Source organism: Octopus sinensis, linkage group LG27, assembly GCF_006345805.1.
Source record: "Octopus sinensis linkage group LG27, ASM634580v1, whole genome shotgun sequence".
Lineage (NCBI taxonomy): Eukaryota > Metazoa > Mollusca > Cephalopoda > Octopoda > Octopodidae > Octopus > Octopus sinensis.
In genome coordinates, this window is record NC_043023.1 from 12,510,644 (window position 1) to 12,528,522 (window position 17,879).

At 37.5% G+C, this 17,879-nt stretch overlaps 1 protein-coding gene across 1 annotated transcript in view; it reads left to right on the top strand.

Annotated features, from left to right (window-relative positions):
* The first annotated feature begins 6,506 nt into the window (after positions 1-6,506).
* The window catches only part of LOC115225169 (zinc finger protein 665-like), a 40,686-nt gene continuing 29,313 nt past the window's right edge, over positions 6,507-17,879 (top strand). The window contains exons 1-4 of the mRNA XM_036513884.1: positions 6,507-6,522; positions 7,301-7,450; positions 8,204-8,249; positions 8,502-9,127. Of these exons, the coding sequence (XP_036369777.1) occupies positions 6,507-6,522; positions 7,301-7,450; positions 8,204-8,249; positions 8,502-9,127 (838 nt within the window). The remainder of the gene's footprint in view (positions 6,523-7,300; positions 7,451-8,203; positions 8,250-8,501; positions 9,128-17,879) is intronic.

Here is a 17,879-nt window from a genome sequence, read left to right on the forward strand (position 1 = left end):
TGTTACTTCCAACATAGCTTTGAAAAAAATAGCTATTAATATCGAAATGCACTCTTCAAAACTTGCACTATGAATAAGGACAAGATAAAATTACTACCTGCTTTTATAGCAAGTTAATATAAGTAGTTTATCCCATTCCCCTCTGACTTTTAGTTCAAGCTGTTGAAAAAAACCGCATTATTATATATATATACATACATACATACATACATATACACACACACTCTCTCTCACACACACATGCACACATTTATATTCTGTTATTCTTTTATATGTTTCAGCCTTGAGGTTGTGGCCATGCTGGATCATGTGTGTGTGTGTGTCTATCTGTCTGTCTGTCTGTATGTATATATGTATATGTATGTGTGTGAACAATAATATTTTCAACAGATGTGTTGCAAATGTATCTGATTGTTCTCAAGCTTCAAATTTACTCTCTTCCAAGAACATTTTCACTCACTCTTATTTGTTAGCTTCCCATACATTTTACTCATGTATCTATCAGCGTGATAGACAGAAACAAATATTACATCTAGTTTCACTTTATTCGTTACACAGTGTGTGTGTGCGTTTGCGTGTGCTGTAAACCAGACTAAGAAAAGCATTTGACACACACACCAGAATGTGAGTTTTCTGTAAATTTTGCTTAATTGGAGTTTAAATTTTAAAAACTGGACCTGGCATGACGCGATGCATTGTACTCTCAAAAATGCTAGGTAAATTGTAATTGAAGAAATCCTATATTGTAGATTTGTATAACTCCCAAAGGGAGGCAGATAAAATCTGCCTTTTATAATAAGAGATGTTGATGTAATTCAGCCTAAGGAGACATCTACAGCTGGTTACACGACATGATCTGTTTATATTCGCGAGTGCCCGTTCTCCATATTTTATTTGTTAGTATAAAATACTTTTAAAAAATGGATGAATCTTCCTAATTTTGTGCAGATTGTCCAGAGATGTAACGCTTGTACAGACAGAAAAATAAATATCGTTATTTGTTCAGAAATCCTTGTTCTATTGATTTTTTTATGGCTTTGCGGGCTGACTGGGGAAATGTAAAGATGTGCACAACCTCCCTTTGACAGTTTGGAATGACCATAGAAAGTGCGAGCCCACGAACTGAAAAATTGTGGATTTGTATAAAGGACACACGCACAGACAGATATTTTTCCGTTTATATATATATTTAATGGCTTTGCGGTGTAACTGGGGAAATGTAAAATGTGCACGACCACCCTTGGACGGTTTTGAATGACCATAGAAAATGCGAGCCCTCTAACTAAGAAACTGTGGATTTGTATAAAGGACATGCACACACAGACAGACATTTGGCAATTTATATATAGAGAGATGTTGATGTAATTCAGCCTAAGGAGACATCTACAGCTGGCTACACGACATGATCTGTTTATATTCGCGAGTGCCCGTTCTCCATATTTTATTTGTTAGTGTAAAATACTTTTAAAAAATGGATGAATCTTCCTAATTTTGTGCAGATTTAAGAATTATCTTTTAAATCTGTAGGTCAAAAGGTAAAAATCCTAAGGCTTCTCTATTTCCTTTCGTAATTGTGCATTATGTTGGGAGCGGCGACATCTTTTCCCTCCCCGTTGTCATTGGAAGAATTAATCAACCTTCGAATATCGAACACACGATACTACATTCCATCCACTGACGGTTCTCTCAAAGTAGCAACTTAATTATACATGAGAGAAAATAGATTACTGTCATCATCATCATCATCATCGTTTAACGTCCGATTTCCATTCTAGCATGGGTTGCACGATTTCATTGAGGACTGGCGAACCAGGAGGCAGCACCAGGCTCCAATCTGATCCGGCAGTGTTTCTACAGCTGGATGCCCTTCCTAACACCAACCAGCTGTAGAAACTCTACCAGATCAGATTGGAGCCTGGTGCTGCCATCTGGTTCGCCAGCTGTTCTCTGGGAATAATGGGGATCTTTTCGGTTTGAACGGCAGGTTTTTAAATTTCTATGTAACTAAGAAAATTTTAAACTTCGTATACAGATAGAATGTATTTATAAAGCATCCTTTTCCTTGGCTTTATTGAGAAAATTCTGTAGTTTGTAACATATTTGTTGTTTTTTTTTTTTTTTTGCAATTTCAACCAATCAATGACGTCTATTGAGATAAAAAAAACATTATGTGCCTTGTGAATATGTCCCTCGTTTAAGAAACAGATTGGGATTATTTACATTTTTGAAGAAAAAAAGATACCCTTTCCCCACCCCTAACCCTAACACAGATTGAAATGCAATAGATCGATACAAGGGTCATAATTATGGGTGACAATTTCATATGACACCGCTACAAAAAACTGCCGGTCAAACCGAAAAGATCCTTTTTTTTTACACAAAGTAAATAATAAGGCGATGCTTCGATATATAAGTACACACGAGACTTTGTTTACATTTGGGAAGATAACAGAGAGCCTTTTCTCCCCACTCCTAACCCTAACACGTGGACATTCTTTTCAAAAACTGCCGTTCAAACCGAAAAGATCCCAAATATCTTACAAACCATAGAATTTTCTCAATAAAGCCAAGAGAAACAGATGTTTTATAAACACATTCTACCAGTATACGAAGTTTAAAAGTGTTTAGTTACGTGGATATTATTTTTAAAAACTGCCGGTCAAACCGAAATGATCCCCCAAAGCATTGTTCTTTAGATGAGAGGGAAGTGTGAAGGAAGGACAATGATTGGACAGGAGAGAAAATGACGTCAGAAACGGATCGGAAGTGCAACGGCCTGACGTCACATCAGGAAGATATAAGTCAAGATGCCCTCTTTCTTTCGGTGTCTTTGACGGGGTCCAGTTCGTGCGCTGGAAACGGTCGTAGATTAGAATATGTGAGTGTATATATTCTATATTACCTTGAAGGTAAAATCGTTGACAGAATGGGACAAAGAAGACACCGGAACGAAACGAACCAGTCATAGAAAATTGAAGAACTATAATCATATAAAGGGATATAACTTTCCTTAATTAATTAATTAAGGTGCTTAATTAACGATCGCTGACTCGTTGTTTGTATCTGAATACGGTAAGTTGACAAAGATTTATTTTAAGGCTGTAATGATGATGATAATACCAATAATGATAAGGTACTACTAGCGAACAGTGGTCCCGGTGCGCGCACTTGTGTATCCGCGCTTGCTAGTCGTAAGTAGTCGATCCTACAATTTTTAAAACTAAGTAAATACGTTATTTTTGTAAACAAACTAAGGTTAGGGTTAAAAAGTCGTAGGATCGACTACATACGACTAGCTAGCACGGATGCGCGAGTGCGCGCACCGGGACCACTGTTCGCTAGTAGTACCGCGCACCTCTCCAAGATAATGACACTTACTTGGGAGAAAAAGTTAGGAAATGGGAAATATATCCAGAATACATAAAGTATGGAGAAAATTAGAAAGATTAATCTATTTTTTAAATATTTTATACTAAAAAATAAAATACGGAGAACGGGCACTCGCGAATATAAACAAACATATAAGGGTACTATTTAAGAAGAGAGGTCCCGGTGGGCGCGCTAGCTAGTCGTGACTAGTCGATCCTTACTTTGTATTTTTGTTTTAAAAAAATTATATTCTTTGTTTGAAAAAATGAGCGTAACTTCGGTATAGATACCGGAAGTACCAGATACATTTGAAGAAGGTCTTTTTTTTTTTATATATGGGGGGTTATGGTTAAGGGTTGTGTTAGGGGAGGGAGAAACGGGTTTCTGTTATCTTCAGAAATGTAAACAAAGCCACTTACGGTACTTATACCGAAGGATCACCAAAAAATTATTTATTTTGTGTTTTAATTACTTTGGTAGGTAGTCGTTGTAGGATCGACTAGTCACGACTAACTAGCGCAAGTGCGCTCACCGGGACCACTCTTTTTAAATAGTACCAGAGAAAATTAGAACGATTAATCTATTTTTTAAACTATTTTATACTAAAAAATAAAATACGCAGAACGGGCACTCGCGAATATAAACAAACATGTATGTACGTATACGTATGTATTTAAGCATATATATTTATTATTATATATACATATATGTGTGTGTGTAAGGGTGAAAGAAATTGAATATTAATTAATAACATCAATTTCGTATGGATTTTGGCGTTTGGTTCAGCAAATTATGTTTTTGATATACTCTACCGATGATTCGAAAATGATTTGTAAGTAAAATTACACAATCTATTAACGATGAAACAATTGTATAGAGTTAATCCATTTTTTCGTTATTTTTCATTTGTCCTGCCCGCTTACATTCTTGGCGTGTTGAATTAACGCTTGAGAACAACAATTCTTTAGTGGTGGATTCCCTTTGCGGATCTATTTCTAGCGTTAGAGTGACCACATGTGGTCCCTCCCCTAATACTTGTATATATATATATATATACCAGGTGGTGCTATTAAGTTAGACATGGCCTGGGCCAATAAAGGCCGAAACCTATCAAAATATCAAAGTATGTGTGTGTGTGTGTTGGATCGACTACTTACGACTAGCTAGCACGGATGCGCGCACTGTTCGCTAGTAGTACCGCGCACCTCTCCAAGATAATGACGCTTACTTGTGAGAAAAAGTTAGGAAATGGGAAATATATCCAGAATACATAAAGTATGGAGAAAATTAGAAAGATTAATCTATTTTTTAAATATTTTATACTAAAAAATAAAATACGGAGAACGGGCACTCGCGAATATAAACAAACAGACAAGGGTGTAAGAGTTAGCAGTTCCTTCTCTAAGCTTGGATTCGAAATCGAATCCAAGAATCATCGGTCGTCAAATACCAATGCATGTATAGGCGCGAAATTAAGAATCCCTTTGTTCTGACAAAAACTGATTGATCATCTCCCTTTGACCTCCGACCTGAGCAATGTCAGGACAAAGGGATTCTTAATTTCGCGCCTATACATGCATTGGTATTTGACGACCGAAGATTCTTGGACTCGATTTCGAATCCAAGCTTAGAGAAGGAAGTGCTAACTCTTACAAGGGTACTATTTAAGAAGAGAGGTCCAGGTGCGCGCATCCGCAGTAGCTAGTCGTGACTAGTCGATCCTTACTTTGTACTTTTGTTTTATTTACTTTGTTTTAAAAAAGTTATTTTCTTTGTTTGAAAAAATGAGCGTAACTTCGGTATAGGTACCGGAAGTACCAGATACATTTCAAGAAAGTGTCTTTTTTTTTATATATGGGGGGTTATGGTTAAGGTTTGTGTTAGGGGTGGGAGAAAAGGGTTTCAGTTATCTTCAGAAATGTAAACAAAGCCACTCACGGTACCTATACCGAAGGATCACCAAAAAATTATTTATTTTGTGTTTTATTTACTTTGCTAGGTAGTCGTTGTAGGATCGACTAGTCACGACTAACTAGCGCGAGTGCGCGCACCGAGACTACTCTTTTTAAATAGTACCAGAGAAAATTAGAACGATTAATCTATTTTTATAACTATTTTATACTAAAAAATAAAATACGCAGTACGGGCACTCGCGAATATAAACAAACATGTATGTACGTATACGTATGTATTTAAGCATATATATGTATTATTATATATACATATGTGTGTGTGTAAGGGTGAAAGAAATTGAATATTAATTAATAACATCAATTTCGTATGGAGTTTGGCGTTTGGTTCAGCAAATTATGTTTTTGATATACTCTACCGATGATTCGAAAATGATTTGTAAGTAAAATTACACAATCTATTAACGATGAAACAATTGTATAGAGTTAATCCATTTTTTCGTTATTTTTCATTTGTCCTGCCCGCTTACATTCTTGGCGTGTTGAATTAATGCTTGAGAACAATTCTTTAGTGGTGGATTCCCTTTGCGGATCTATTTCTAGCGTTAGAGTGACCACATGTGGTCCCTCTCTTAATTCTTGTATGTATATATATATATATATATATATATATACGTGTGTGTGTGTATACAAATATATTTGTAGTGAATCTTGCACGCATGAAGTAGATTGGATCCACTATAGCCAAAATTTTATTTAACCCTTCAAAATTTTTCCCACAGCAGAACAATAGAGAAATCTCTATACAGAATGTTGTAAACGTTTCAATGCCTCAATGGATTCTGACCCCTGCAAACATAGACATTAAATGGATGACAGTGTTGATGTTGTAAGATTTGCAATGTTGAATTACTATGTCGTTTAATAATTCTCTTTATCTCACTGCTTCTTTTTTTTCCTATTTCAGAATATAACATCCTGTTGATATGAAAGAAATTGCTTCATTCAGATGTGCCTCTGATATTTTATCAGCTCCCATCAACCAAAGGAAGAGGATATATTTATAAGGAGCATTCATCAATACATCAAACTCATCTTATAAAGGAAATCTGTGAAAAACAACAGCAAAATATTTCTTCTGGACGATGGAATTAACAGCAACAATTTGAAGTCTTTGCTGTCTGGAATATAGAGGAGATGATTGTTTTACAGGTTAATTAAGCTTGGATGACTTTACAAAGGGGTAGACAATTGTCACCTCTTGATTTAGATATTAAGCAAAATCACAGATGAAAGAAGCATAGCATTAAATTATTCTCTGAAAATAGCAACACAAATATATTCATAGAAATGAAATTTTTTCCTACTTCAGAATATCATACCATGTTGATTTAAAAGAAATTTCTTCATTCAGATGTGTGTCTGATATTTTGATTGACTTTCATCAATTAAAGGAAGACCATATATTCATAAGGCACATTCATCAATACATCAGCCTCTTTATATAAATAAAATCTTCGCCGAACGATGGGGAAATATTTCTTCTGGATGATGGAATTAAGAGCAACATTTTTTTTGCCATCTGGAATGTAGAGATGATGATGAACCTACAGGTTAAGTTTGAGTAACTTTACAAAAGAGTTAACCAATTTATATCTTCTGTTTTAGATATTAAGCAAGATCACCAATGAAAGTAACATAACATTTAATTATTCTCTGATGCATTTGAACACAAACATTCATAGAAATGAAACAGATACTATCATTGTGATATGTTTAACGAAATTATTCTCTCATAATGAATAATTCAATTAAAGCAAAAATCTGTGATAAAACAGGGAAGCCATATCACTGTGATATCTGTGGTAAGTCATTCTCTAAAAGTGGTAATCTAAGAAGGCACAGACGTGTTCATACAGGAGAAAAACCATATCAGTGTGATATCTGTAGTAAATCATTTTCTGACAATAGCACTTTAACTGATCACAAATTTATTCATACTGGGGAAAAGCCGCATCAATGTGATATCTGTGGTAAATCATTTTCTCGAAGAGCTGAATTACCTAGACACAAACGTACTCATACAGGAGAGAAACCATATCAGTGTGATATCTGTGGTAAATCATTTTCTCGAAGTGATGACTTACCTAAACACAAGCGTACTCATACAGGTGAGAAACCATATCAGTGTGATATCTGTGGTAAATCATTTTCTCGAAGTGATGACTTACCTAGACACAAACGTACTCATACAGGAGAGAAACCATATCAGTGTGATATCTGTAGTGAATCATTTTCTCAAAATGGCAATTTAACTTGTCACAAATTTATTCATACTGGGGAAAAGCCGCATCAGTGTGATATCTGTGGTAAATCATTTTCTCGAAGTGCTGACTTACCTTTACACAAACGTACTCATACAGGAGAGAAACCATATCAGTGTGATATCTGTGGTAAATCATTCTCTACCAGTGGTGTCTTACCTAAACACAAACGTACACATACAGGAGAAAAGCCCCATCATTGTAATATCTGTGGTAAATCATTTTCTAGAAGTAACATTTTAACCAGACACCTACGTATTCATACAGGAGAGAAGCCATACCATTGTGATATCTGTGGTAAATCATTCGCTAGAAATTGTTCTTTGAGTAGACATATACGTATTCATACTGGGGAAAAACCATATCAATGTGATATCTGTGGTGCATCATTCTCTGAAAATAGCCCTTTAACCAGACACCTACGTATTCATACAGGAGAGAAGCCATATTGTAATATCTGTGGTAAATCATTTTCCCAGCCTTCTACTTTAAAAGGGCACATACGTATTCATACAGGTGAGAAGCCATTTCAGTGTGATGTCTGTGGTAAATCATTCTCTGAAAATAGCTATTTAACCAGACACCTACGTATTCATACAGGAGAGAAGCCATATCATTGTGATATCTGTGGTAAATCCTTTTCTGATAAAAGCACTTTAACTCATCACAAATTTATTCATACTGGGGAAAAGCCGCATGAGTGTGATATTTGTGGTAAATCATTTTCTCGAAATGCTGACTTACCTAAACACAAACGTACTCATACAGGTGAGAAACCATATCAGTGTGATATCTGTGGTAAATCATTCTCTACCAGTAGTGACTTATCTACACACAAACGTACACATACAGGAGAAAAGCCCCATCATTGTACTATCTGTGGTAAATCATTCACTAGAAATAGTAGTTTGACTAGTCATATACGTATTCATACTGGGGAAAAACCATATCAGTGTGATATCTGTGGTAAATCATTCTCTAACAGTAGTGAGTTACCTACACACAAACGTACACATACAGGAGAGCACCCATACCATTGTGATATCTGTGGTAAATCATTCACTACAAATAGTTATTTGACTACTCATATACGTATTCATACTGGGGAAAAACCATATCAGTGTGATATCTGTGGTAAATCATTTTCCCATAATTCTATTTTAAATGGTCACAAACGTATTCATACAGGTGAGAAGCCACATCATTGTGATATCTGTGGTAAATCATTCTCTGAAAATAGCCATTTAACTTATCACAAACATATTCATACAGGAGAGAAGCCATATCGTTGTAATATCTGTGGTAAATCATTCACTACAAATAGTTATTTGACTACTCATATACGTATTCATACTGGGGAAAAACCATATCAGTGTGATATCTGTGGTAAATCATTTTCCCATAATTCTATTTTAAACGGGCACAAACGTATTCATACGGGTGAGAAGCCATATCAGTGTGATATCTGTGGTAAATCATTTTCTCACAGTAGTGACCTGTCTAATCACAAACGTATTCATACAGGTGAAAAACCATATCATTGTAATATCTGTGGTAAATCATTCTCCAGAAGTAATTATTTGTCTCGTCACAGACGTATACATACTGGGGAAAAACCATATCACTGTGATATCTGTGGTAAGTCATTTTCTAAAAAGAGCAATTTAATCAGTCACAAACGTATTCATACAGGTGAAAAACCATATCATTGAGATATCTGTGGTGAGTCATTCACTATAAATAGTCATTTGACTAGACATATACGTATTCATACTAGGGAAAAACCATATCAATGTGATATCTGTGGTAAATCATTCTCTGGAATTAGCTCTTTAACCAGACACCTACTTATTCATACAGGAGAGAAGCCATATCATTGTAATACCTGTGGTAAATCATTCTCTCTTAATAGCAATTTAGTCAGTCACAAACATATTCATACAGGTGAAAAGCCATATCATTGTGATATTTGTGGTGAGTCATTCTCTCAAAAACGCCACTTAAGCACACATCTGAGTATTCATACACAGGTGTAATCGTATCAATACAAAAAGTTATTACAACCCGGCAGGACAAGTGAGACCATAACCCATGGCCTCTACCTGGGATGTAGCCAGTCCACTTATGCATAGCTTTCCTTCTTGGGACACAAAACTCTTACTTGTGAAGACCTGTTGAGGCAAGTGAGAATCAAAATCGAAATCAATCAACATCAATGGAAAATGTAACTGTGATACCAGTGCCGGTGGCACGTAAAAAGCACCATCCGATCGTGGCCATTGCCAGCCTCGCCTGGCCCCCGTGCTGGTGGCACATAAAAAGCACCATCCGATCGTGGCCATTGCCAGCCTCGCCTGGCTCCCGTGCTGGTGGCACATAAAAAGCACCATCCGATCGTGGCCATTGCCAGCCTCGCCTTGCTTCCGTGCAGGTGGCTCGTAAAAAGCACCGAGTGACCGTGGCCGCTGCCAGCCTCTCCTGGCCCCTGTGCCGGTGGCATGTAAAAAGCATCCACTACACTCACAGAGTGGTTGGTGTTTAGGAAGGGCATCCAGCTGTAGAAACACTTCCAGATCAGACTGCAACCTGGTGCAGCCTCCTGGCTTCCCAGACCCCAGTCAACCGTCCAACCCATGCTAGCAGGGAAAACAGATGCTAAACAATGATGATGAGGAGGATTCTCTATTGTTTCCTGTGACAGACAGCTGTTCTTTTGTGTACTGGACATTTCCAATGTTTTGTTATTAAACATTTTGTAAAAATAAAATTTTTTGTGCATGCTTATTCTCTCTTTGTCTTTCTCTTTTACTTGTTTCAGTCGTTTGACTGTGGCCATGCTGGAGCACCACCTTTAATAGAGCATCTTGACCCCGGGACTTATTCTTTTGTAAGCCGAGTACTTATTCTATCAGTCTGTTTTGCCGAACTGCTAAGTGACGGGGACATAGACACACCAGCATCGGTTGTCACGCAATGCTAGGGGAACAAACACAGACACACAAACACGCGCATATATACATATATACGACAGGCTTCTTTCAGTTTCTGTCTACCAAATCCACTCACAAGACTTTGGTTGGCCTGAGGCTATAGTAGAGGATAATGACCCAAGGTGCCACGCAGTGGGACTGAACCCGGAACCATGTGTTTGGTAAGCAAGCTACTTACCATACAGCCACTCCTGCACCTATATGTATATTGTGATTACATTTTCTTTTGAGTTGTCATATTTTGTGCCACATCTTCTGGGTAATCGGTAGCCATCTTATTTCTGGTGCCACTACAACCTTTCTATTTTCATGCCCTGCACTCGAGGGGGAGCCTTGTAGTGACACCTAGTCCCAGACGCCATTTTAGGATTTTGATCCACGCATGCACAGGGGTAAGAGCCTGCTGGAAGCCCCTTATGCGCATGTGCAGTCTTCAGCATCCGCTAGGCTTGACCGCTGTCCTCTCTCTCTCTCTTCGCCCCTGCTTCCAACCAAGCCGGACGCAACTTCACCAGCTCCATGTGGCTGGAATTCTGAAGGCGATCCATGACTTCAGCGAATCTGTGGAGTATGCCTTCACAATCGTGATTAAAGTGACTCTGCAGCTTCCGCACCAAGGCGACCTAGCTACTGATTGTCCAGAGATGTAACGCTTGTACAGACAGAAAAATAAATATTGTTATTTGTTCAGAGATCCTTGTTCTATTGATTTTTTTAATGTCTTTGCGGGGTGACTGGGGAAATGTAAAGATATGCACGACCACCCTTGGACGGTTTTGAATGACCATAGAAAATGCGAGCCCTCTAACTGAAAAATTGTGGATTTGTATAAAGGACACGCACACACAGAGAGACATTTGGCCATTTATATATATAGAAATGTTGATGTAATTCAGCCTAAGGAGACATCTACAGCTGGCTACACGACATGATCTGTTTATATTCGTGAGTACCGGAAGTACCAGATACATTTCAAGAAAGTGACTTTTTTTTATATATGGGGGGTTATGGTTAAGGTTTGTGTTAGGGGTGGGAGAAAAGGGTTTCTGTTATATTCAGAAATGTAAACAAAGCCACTCACGGTACATATACCGAAGGATCGCCAAAAAATTATTTACTTTGTGTAAAAAAAATATTTATTTTGTGTTTTATTTAATTTGGTAGGTAGTAGTTGTAGGATCGACTAGTCACGACTAACTAGCGTGAACCGGGACCACTCTTTTTAAATAGTACCGGAGGAAATTAGAACGATTAATCTATTTTTTAAACTATTTTATACTAAAAAATAAAATACGCAGAACGGGCACTCGCGAATATAAACAAACATGTATGTACGTATACGTATGTATTTATGCATATATATGTATTATTATGTATACATATATGTGTGTGTGTAAGGGTGAAAGAAATTGAATATTAATTAATAACATCAATTTCGTATGGATTTTGGCATTTGGTTCAGCAAATTATGTTTTTGATATACTCTACCGATGATTCGAAAATGATTTGTAAGTAAAATTACACAATCTATTAATGATGAAACAATTGTATAGAGTTAATCCATTTTTTCGTTATTTTTCATTTGTCCTGCCCGCTTACATTCTTGTCATGTTGAATTAATGCTTGAGAACAATTCTTTGGTCGGTATGAGGCTATAGTAGAAGATACTACCCAAGGTGCAACGCAGCGGGACTGAACCTGGAACCATGTGTTTGGTAAGCAAGCTACATACCACACAGCCACTCCTGTGCCTATATGTATACTGTGATTACATTTTCTTTTGAATTGTCATATCTTGTGCCACATCTTCTGGGTAATCGGTAGCCATCTTATTTCTGGTGCCACTACAATCTTTCTCTTTTCATGCTCCGCACTAAAGGGGGAGCCGTGTAGTGACACCTGGTCCCAGACGCCATTTTAGGATTTTCATCAACGCATGCACAGGGGTAAGAGCCTGCTGGAAGCCCCTTATGCACATGTCCAGTCATCAGCATCAGCTAGGCTTGACCGCTGTCCTCTCTCTCTCTTCGCCCCTGCTTCCAACCAAGCCGGACGCAACTTCACCAGCTCCGTGTGGCTGGAATTCTGAAGGCGATCCATGACTTCAGCGAATCTGAGAAGTATGCCTTCACAATCGTGATTAAACTGTCTCTGCTGCTTCCACACCAAGGCGATCTAGCTACTGATTGTCCAGAGATGTAACGCTTGTACAGACAGAAAAATAAATATTGTTATTTGTTCAGAGATCCTTGTTCTATTGATTTTTTAATGGCTTTGTGGGTGACTGGGGAAATGTGAAGATGTGCACCACCCACCTTGGACGGTTTTGAATGACCATAGAAAGTGCGAGCCCTCTAACTGAAAAATTGTGGATGTGTATAAAGGACAAGTACACACAGACAGACATTTGGCCATTTATATATAGAGAGATGTTGATGTAATTCAGCCTAAGGAGACATCTACAGCTGGCTACACGACATGATCTGTTTATATTCGCGAGTGCCCGTTCTCCATATTTTATTTGTTAGTATAAAATACTTTTAAAAAATGGAAGACCCGGCAAAACCAGTGAGAACAGTCAAAATCAAAATCAAAGCAAATCAATTCATATATCAGAAAGCAGAACCAAATTGAGGTCGATCAACATCAGTGGGAATTGCAGCTGTGGTTAACCGAACCATCCGATCGTGGTCGTTTTCGGCGCTGCCCCGTCTAGCCTCCGTGTCGGTGGCACGTAAAAGCACCACCCGTTCGTGTCCGTTGCCAGCCTCACCTGGACCCCGTGCCGGTGACACGTAAAAGCACCATCCATTCGTGGCCATTTTCCAGCTCTGTGTGGCCCCCGTGTCGGTGGCACGTAAAAGCACCACCCGTTCGTGTCCGTTGCCAGCCTCGCCTGGACCCCGTGCAGCTGACACGTAAAAGCACCATCCGTTCGTGGCCGTTTGCCAGCTCTGTCTGGCACCTGTGTGGGTGGCGCGTAAAAAGCACCCACTACACTCACGGAGTGGTTGGTGTTAGGAAGGGCATCCAGCCGTAGGAACACTGCCAGATCTGACTGGGCTTGATGAAGCCTTCCAGCTTCACACACCCCAGTTGAACCGTCCAACCCATGCTAGCATTGAAAACGGACGCTAAATAATGATGATGATGATGATGAATCTTCCTAATTTTCGGCAGATTTAAGAATTATCTTTTAAATCTGTAGGTCAAAAGGTAAAAATCCCAGCACTTCTCTATTTCCTTTCGTAATTGTGCATTATGTTGGGAGCGGGGCCATCTTTTCCCTCCCCGTTGTCATTGGAAGAATTAATCAACCTTCGAATATCGAACACACGACACTACATTCCATCCACTGATGGTTCTCTCAAAGTAGCAACTTAATTATACATGAGAGAAAATAGATCACTGTGATCATCATCATCATCATCGTTTAACGTCCGATTTCCATTGTAGCATGGGTTGCACGATTTGATTGAGAACTGGCGAACCAAGAGGCAGCACCAGGCTCCAATCTGATCTGGCAGAGTTTCTACAGCTGGATGCCCTTCCTAACACCAACCAGCTGCAGAAACTCTACCAGATCAGATTGGAGCCTGGTGCTGCCATCTGGTTCGCCAGCTGTTCTCTGGGAATAATGGGGATCTTTTCGGTTTGAACGGCAGGTTTTTAAATTTCTAGGTAACTAAAAAAATTTTAAACTTCATATACAGATAGAATGTATTTATAAAGCATCTTTTTCTTTGGCTTTATTGAGAAAATTCTGTAGTTTGTAACATCTTTTTTGTTTTTTTCTGCACTTTCAACCAATCAATGATGTCTATTGAGGTAAAAAAAAACATTATGTGCCTTATGAATATGTCCCTCGTTTAAGAAACAGATTGGGTTTATTTACATTTTAGAAGAAAAAAAGATACCCTTCCCCCACCTCTAACCTTAACACATATTGAAATGCAATAGATCGATCCTAGGGTCATAATTATGGGTGATAATTTCATATGACACCGCTACAAAAAACTGCCGGTCAAAGTAAATAATAAGGTGATGCTTCGATATATATGTACACACGTGACTTTGTTTACATTTGGGAAGATAACAGAAAGCCTTTTCTCCCCACTCCTAACCCTAACACGGGGACATTCTTTTTAAAAACTGCCGTTCAAACCGAAAAGATCCCAAATATCTTACAAACTATAGAATTTTCTCAATAAAGCCAAGAGAAACAGATGTTTTATAAACACATTCTACCAGTATACGAAGTTTAAAAGTGTTTAGTTACTCTCTTTTTTACTCTTTTACTTGTTTCAGTCATTTGACTGCGGCCATGCTGGAGCACCTCCTTTAATCGAGCAAATCGACCCCGGGACTTATTCGTTGTAAGCCCAGTACTTATTCTATCGGTCTCTTTTTGCCGAACCGCTAAGTGACGGGGACATAAACACACCAGCATCGGTTGTCAAGCAATGCTAGGGGGACAAACACAGACACACAAACACATACGCACATATATATATATATATATATATATATATATATATACATATATACGACGGGCTTCTTTCAGTTTCCGTCTACCAAATCCACTCACAAGGCTTTGGTCGTGGAAATTATTTTAAAAAACTGCCGGTCAAACCGAAAAGATCCCCAAAAGGTATCCAAGCATTGTTCTTTAGATGAGAGAGAAGTGTGAAGGAAGGACAATGATTGGACAGGAGAGAAAATGACGTCAGAAACGGATGGGAAGTGCAACGGCCTGACGTCACATCAGGAAGATATAAGTCAAAGATGCCTTCTTTCCTTCGGTGTCTGCGACGGGGTCCAGTTCGTGCGCTGGAAACGGTCGTAGATTAGAATATGTGAGTGTATATATTCTATATTACCTTGAAGGTAAAATCGTTGACAGAATGGGACAAAGAAGACACAGGAACGAAACGAACCAGTCATAGATAATTGAAGAACTATAATCATATAAAGGGATATAACTTTCCTTAATTAATTAATTAAGGTGCTTAATTAACGATCACTGACTCGTTGTTTGTATTTGAATACGGTAAGTTGACAAAGATTTATTTTAAGGCTGTAATGATGATGATAATACCAATAATGATAAGGTACTACTAGCGAATAGTGGTCCCGGTGTGAGCACTCGCGTATCCGCGCTTGCTAGTCGTAAGTAGTCGATCCTACAATTTTAAAAACTTTTTAAATACATTATTTTTGTAAACAAACTAAGGTTAGAGTTAAAGAGTCGTTGTAGGGTCGAGTACATACGACTAGCTTGCGCGAGTGCGCGCACCGGGACCACTGTTCGCTAGTAGTACCGCACACCTCTCCAAGATAATAACGCTTACTTGTGAGAAAAAGTTAGGAAATGGGAAATATATCCAGAATACATAAAGTATGGAGAAAATTAGAAAGATTAATCTATTTTTTAAATATTTTATACTAAAAAATAAAATACGGAGAACGGGCACTCGCGAATATAAACAAACATATAAGGGTACTATTTAAGAAGAGAGGTCCCGGTGGGCGCGCTAGCTAGTCGTGACTAGTCGATCTTTATTTTGCGTTTTTGTTTTATTTATTTTCTTTAAAAAAATGAGCGTAACTTCGGTATAGGTACCGGAAGTACCAGATACATTTGAAGAAAGTCTTTTTTTTTTATATATGGGGGGTTATGGTTAAGGGTTGTGTTAGGGGAGGGAGAAAAGAGTTTATGTTATCTTCAGAAATGTAAACAAAGCCACTCACGGGACTTATACCGAAGGATCGCTAAAAAATTATTTACTTTGTGTAAAAAAATTATTTATTTTGTGTTTTATTTACTTTGCTAGGCAGTCGTTGTAGGATCGACTAGTCACGACTAACTAGGGCGTGTGCGCGCACAGGGACCACTCTTTTTAAATAGTACCGGAGAAAATTTGAACGATTAATCTATTTTTTAAACTATTTTATACTAAAAAATAAAATACGCAGAACGGGCACTCGCGAATATAAACAAACATGTATGTACGTATACGTATGTATTTATGCATATATATGTATTATTATGTATACATATATGTGTGTGTGTAAGGGTGAAAGAAATTGAATATTAATTAATAACATCAATTTCGTATGGATTTTGGCGTTTGGTTCAGCAAATTATGTTTTTGATATACTCTACCGATGATTCGAAAATGATTTGTAAGTAAAATTACACAATCTATTAACGATGAAACAATTGTATAGAGTTAATCCATTTTTTCGTTATTTTTCATTTGTCCTGCCCCCTTACATTCTTGGCGTGTTGAATTAATGCTTGAGAACAATTCTTTAGTGGTGGATTCCCTTTGTGGATTTATTTCTAACGTTAGAGTGACCACATGGGGTCGTTATCTTATTGCTTGTATGTATATATATATATATATATATATATATATATATATATATGTGTGTGTGTGTGTGTATACAAATATATTTGTAGTGAATCTTGCACGCATGAAGTAGATTGGATCCACCATAGCCAAAATTTTAATTAACCCTTCACCAAATTTTTCCCACGGCAGAACAATAGAGAAATCTCTATACAGAATGTTGTAAAAGTTTCAATGCCTCAATGGATTCTGACCCCTGCAAACATAGACATTAAATGGATGACAGTGTTGATGTTGTAAGATTTGCAATGTTGAATTACTATGTTGTTTAATGATTCTCTTTATCTCACTGCTTCTTTTTTTCTATTTCAGAATATCATACCATGTTGATTTAAAAGAAATTTCTTCATTCAGATGTGTGTCTGATATTTTGATTGACTTTCATCAATTAAAGGAAGACCATATATTCATAAGACACATTCATCAAAACATCAGCTTCTTTATATAAATAAAATCTTCGCCGAACGATGGGGAAATATTTCTACTGGATGATGGAATATTTCTACTGGATGATGAGCAACATTTTTTTTGCCATCTGGAATGTAGAGATGATGATGAACCTACAGGTTAAGTTTGAGTAACTTTACGAAAGAGTTAACCAATTTATATCTTCTGGTTTAGATATTAAGCAAGATCACCAATGAAAGTAACATAACATTTAATTATTCTCTGATGCATTTGAACACAAACATTCATAGAAATGAAACAGTTACTATCATTGTGATATGTATAACGAAATTATTCTCTCATAATGAATAATTCAACTAAAGCAAAAATCTCTGATAAAAGAGAAAAGCCATATCACTGTGATATCTGTGGTAAGTCATTCTCTCATAGTAGTAATCTAAGAAGGCACAGACGTGTTCATAC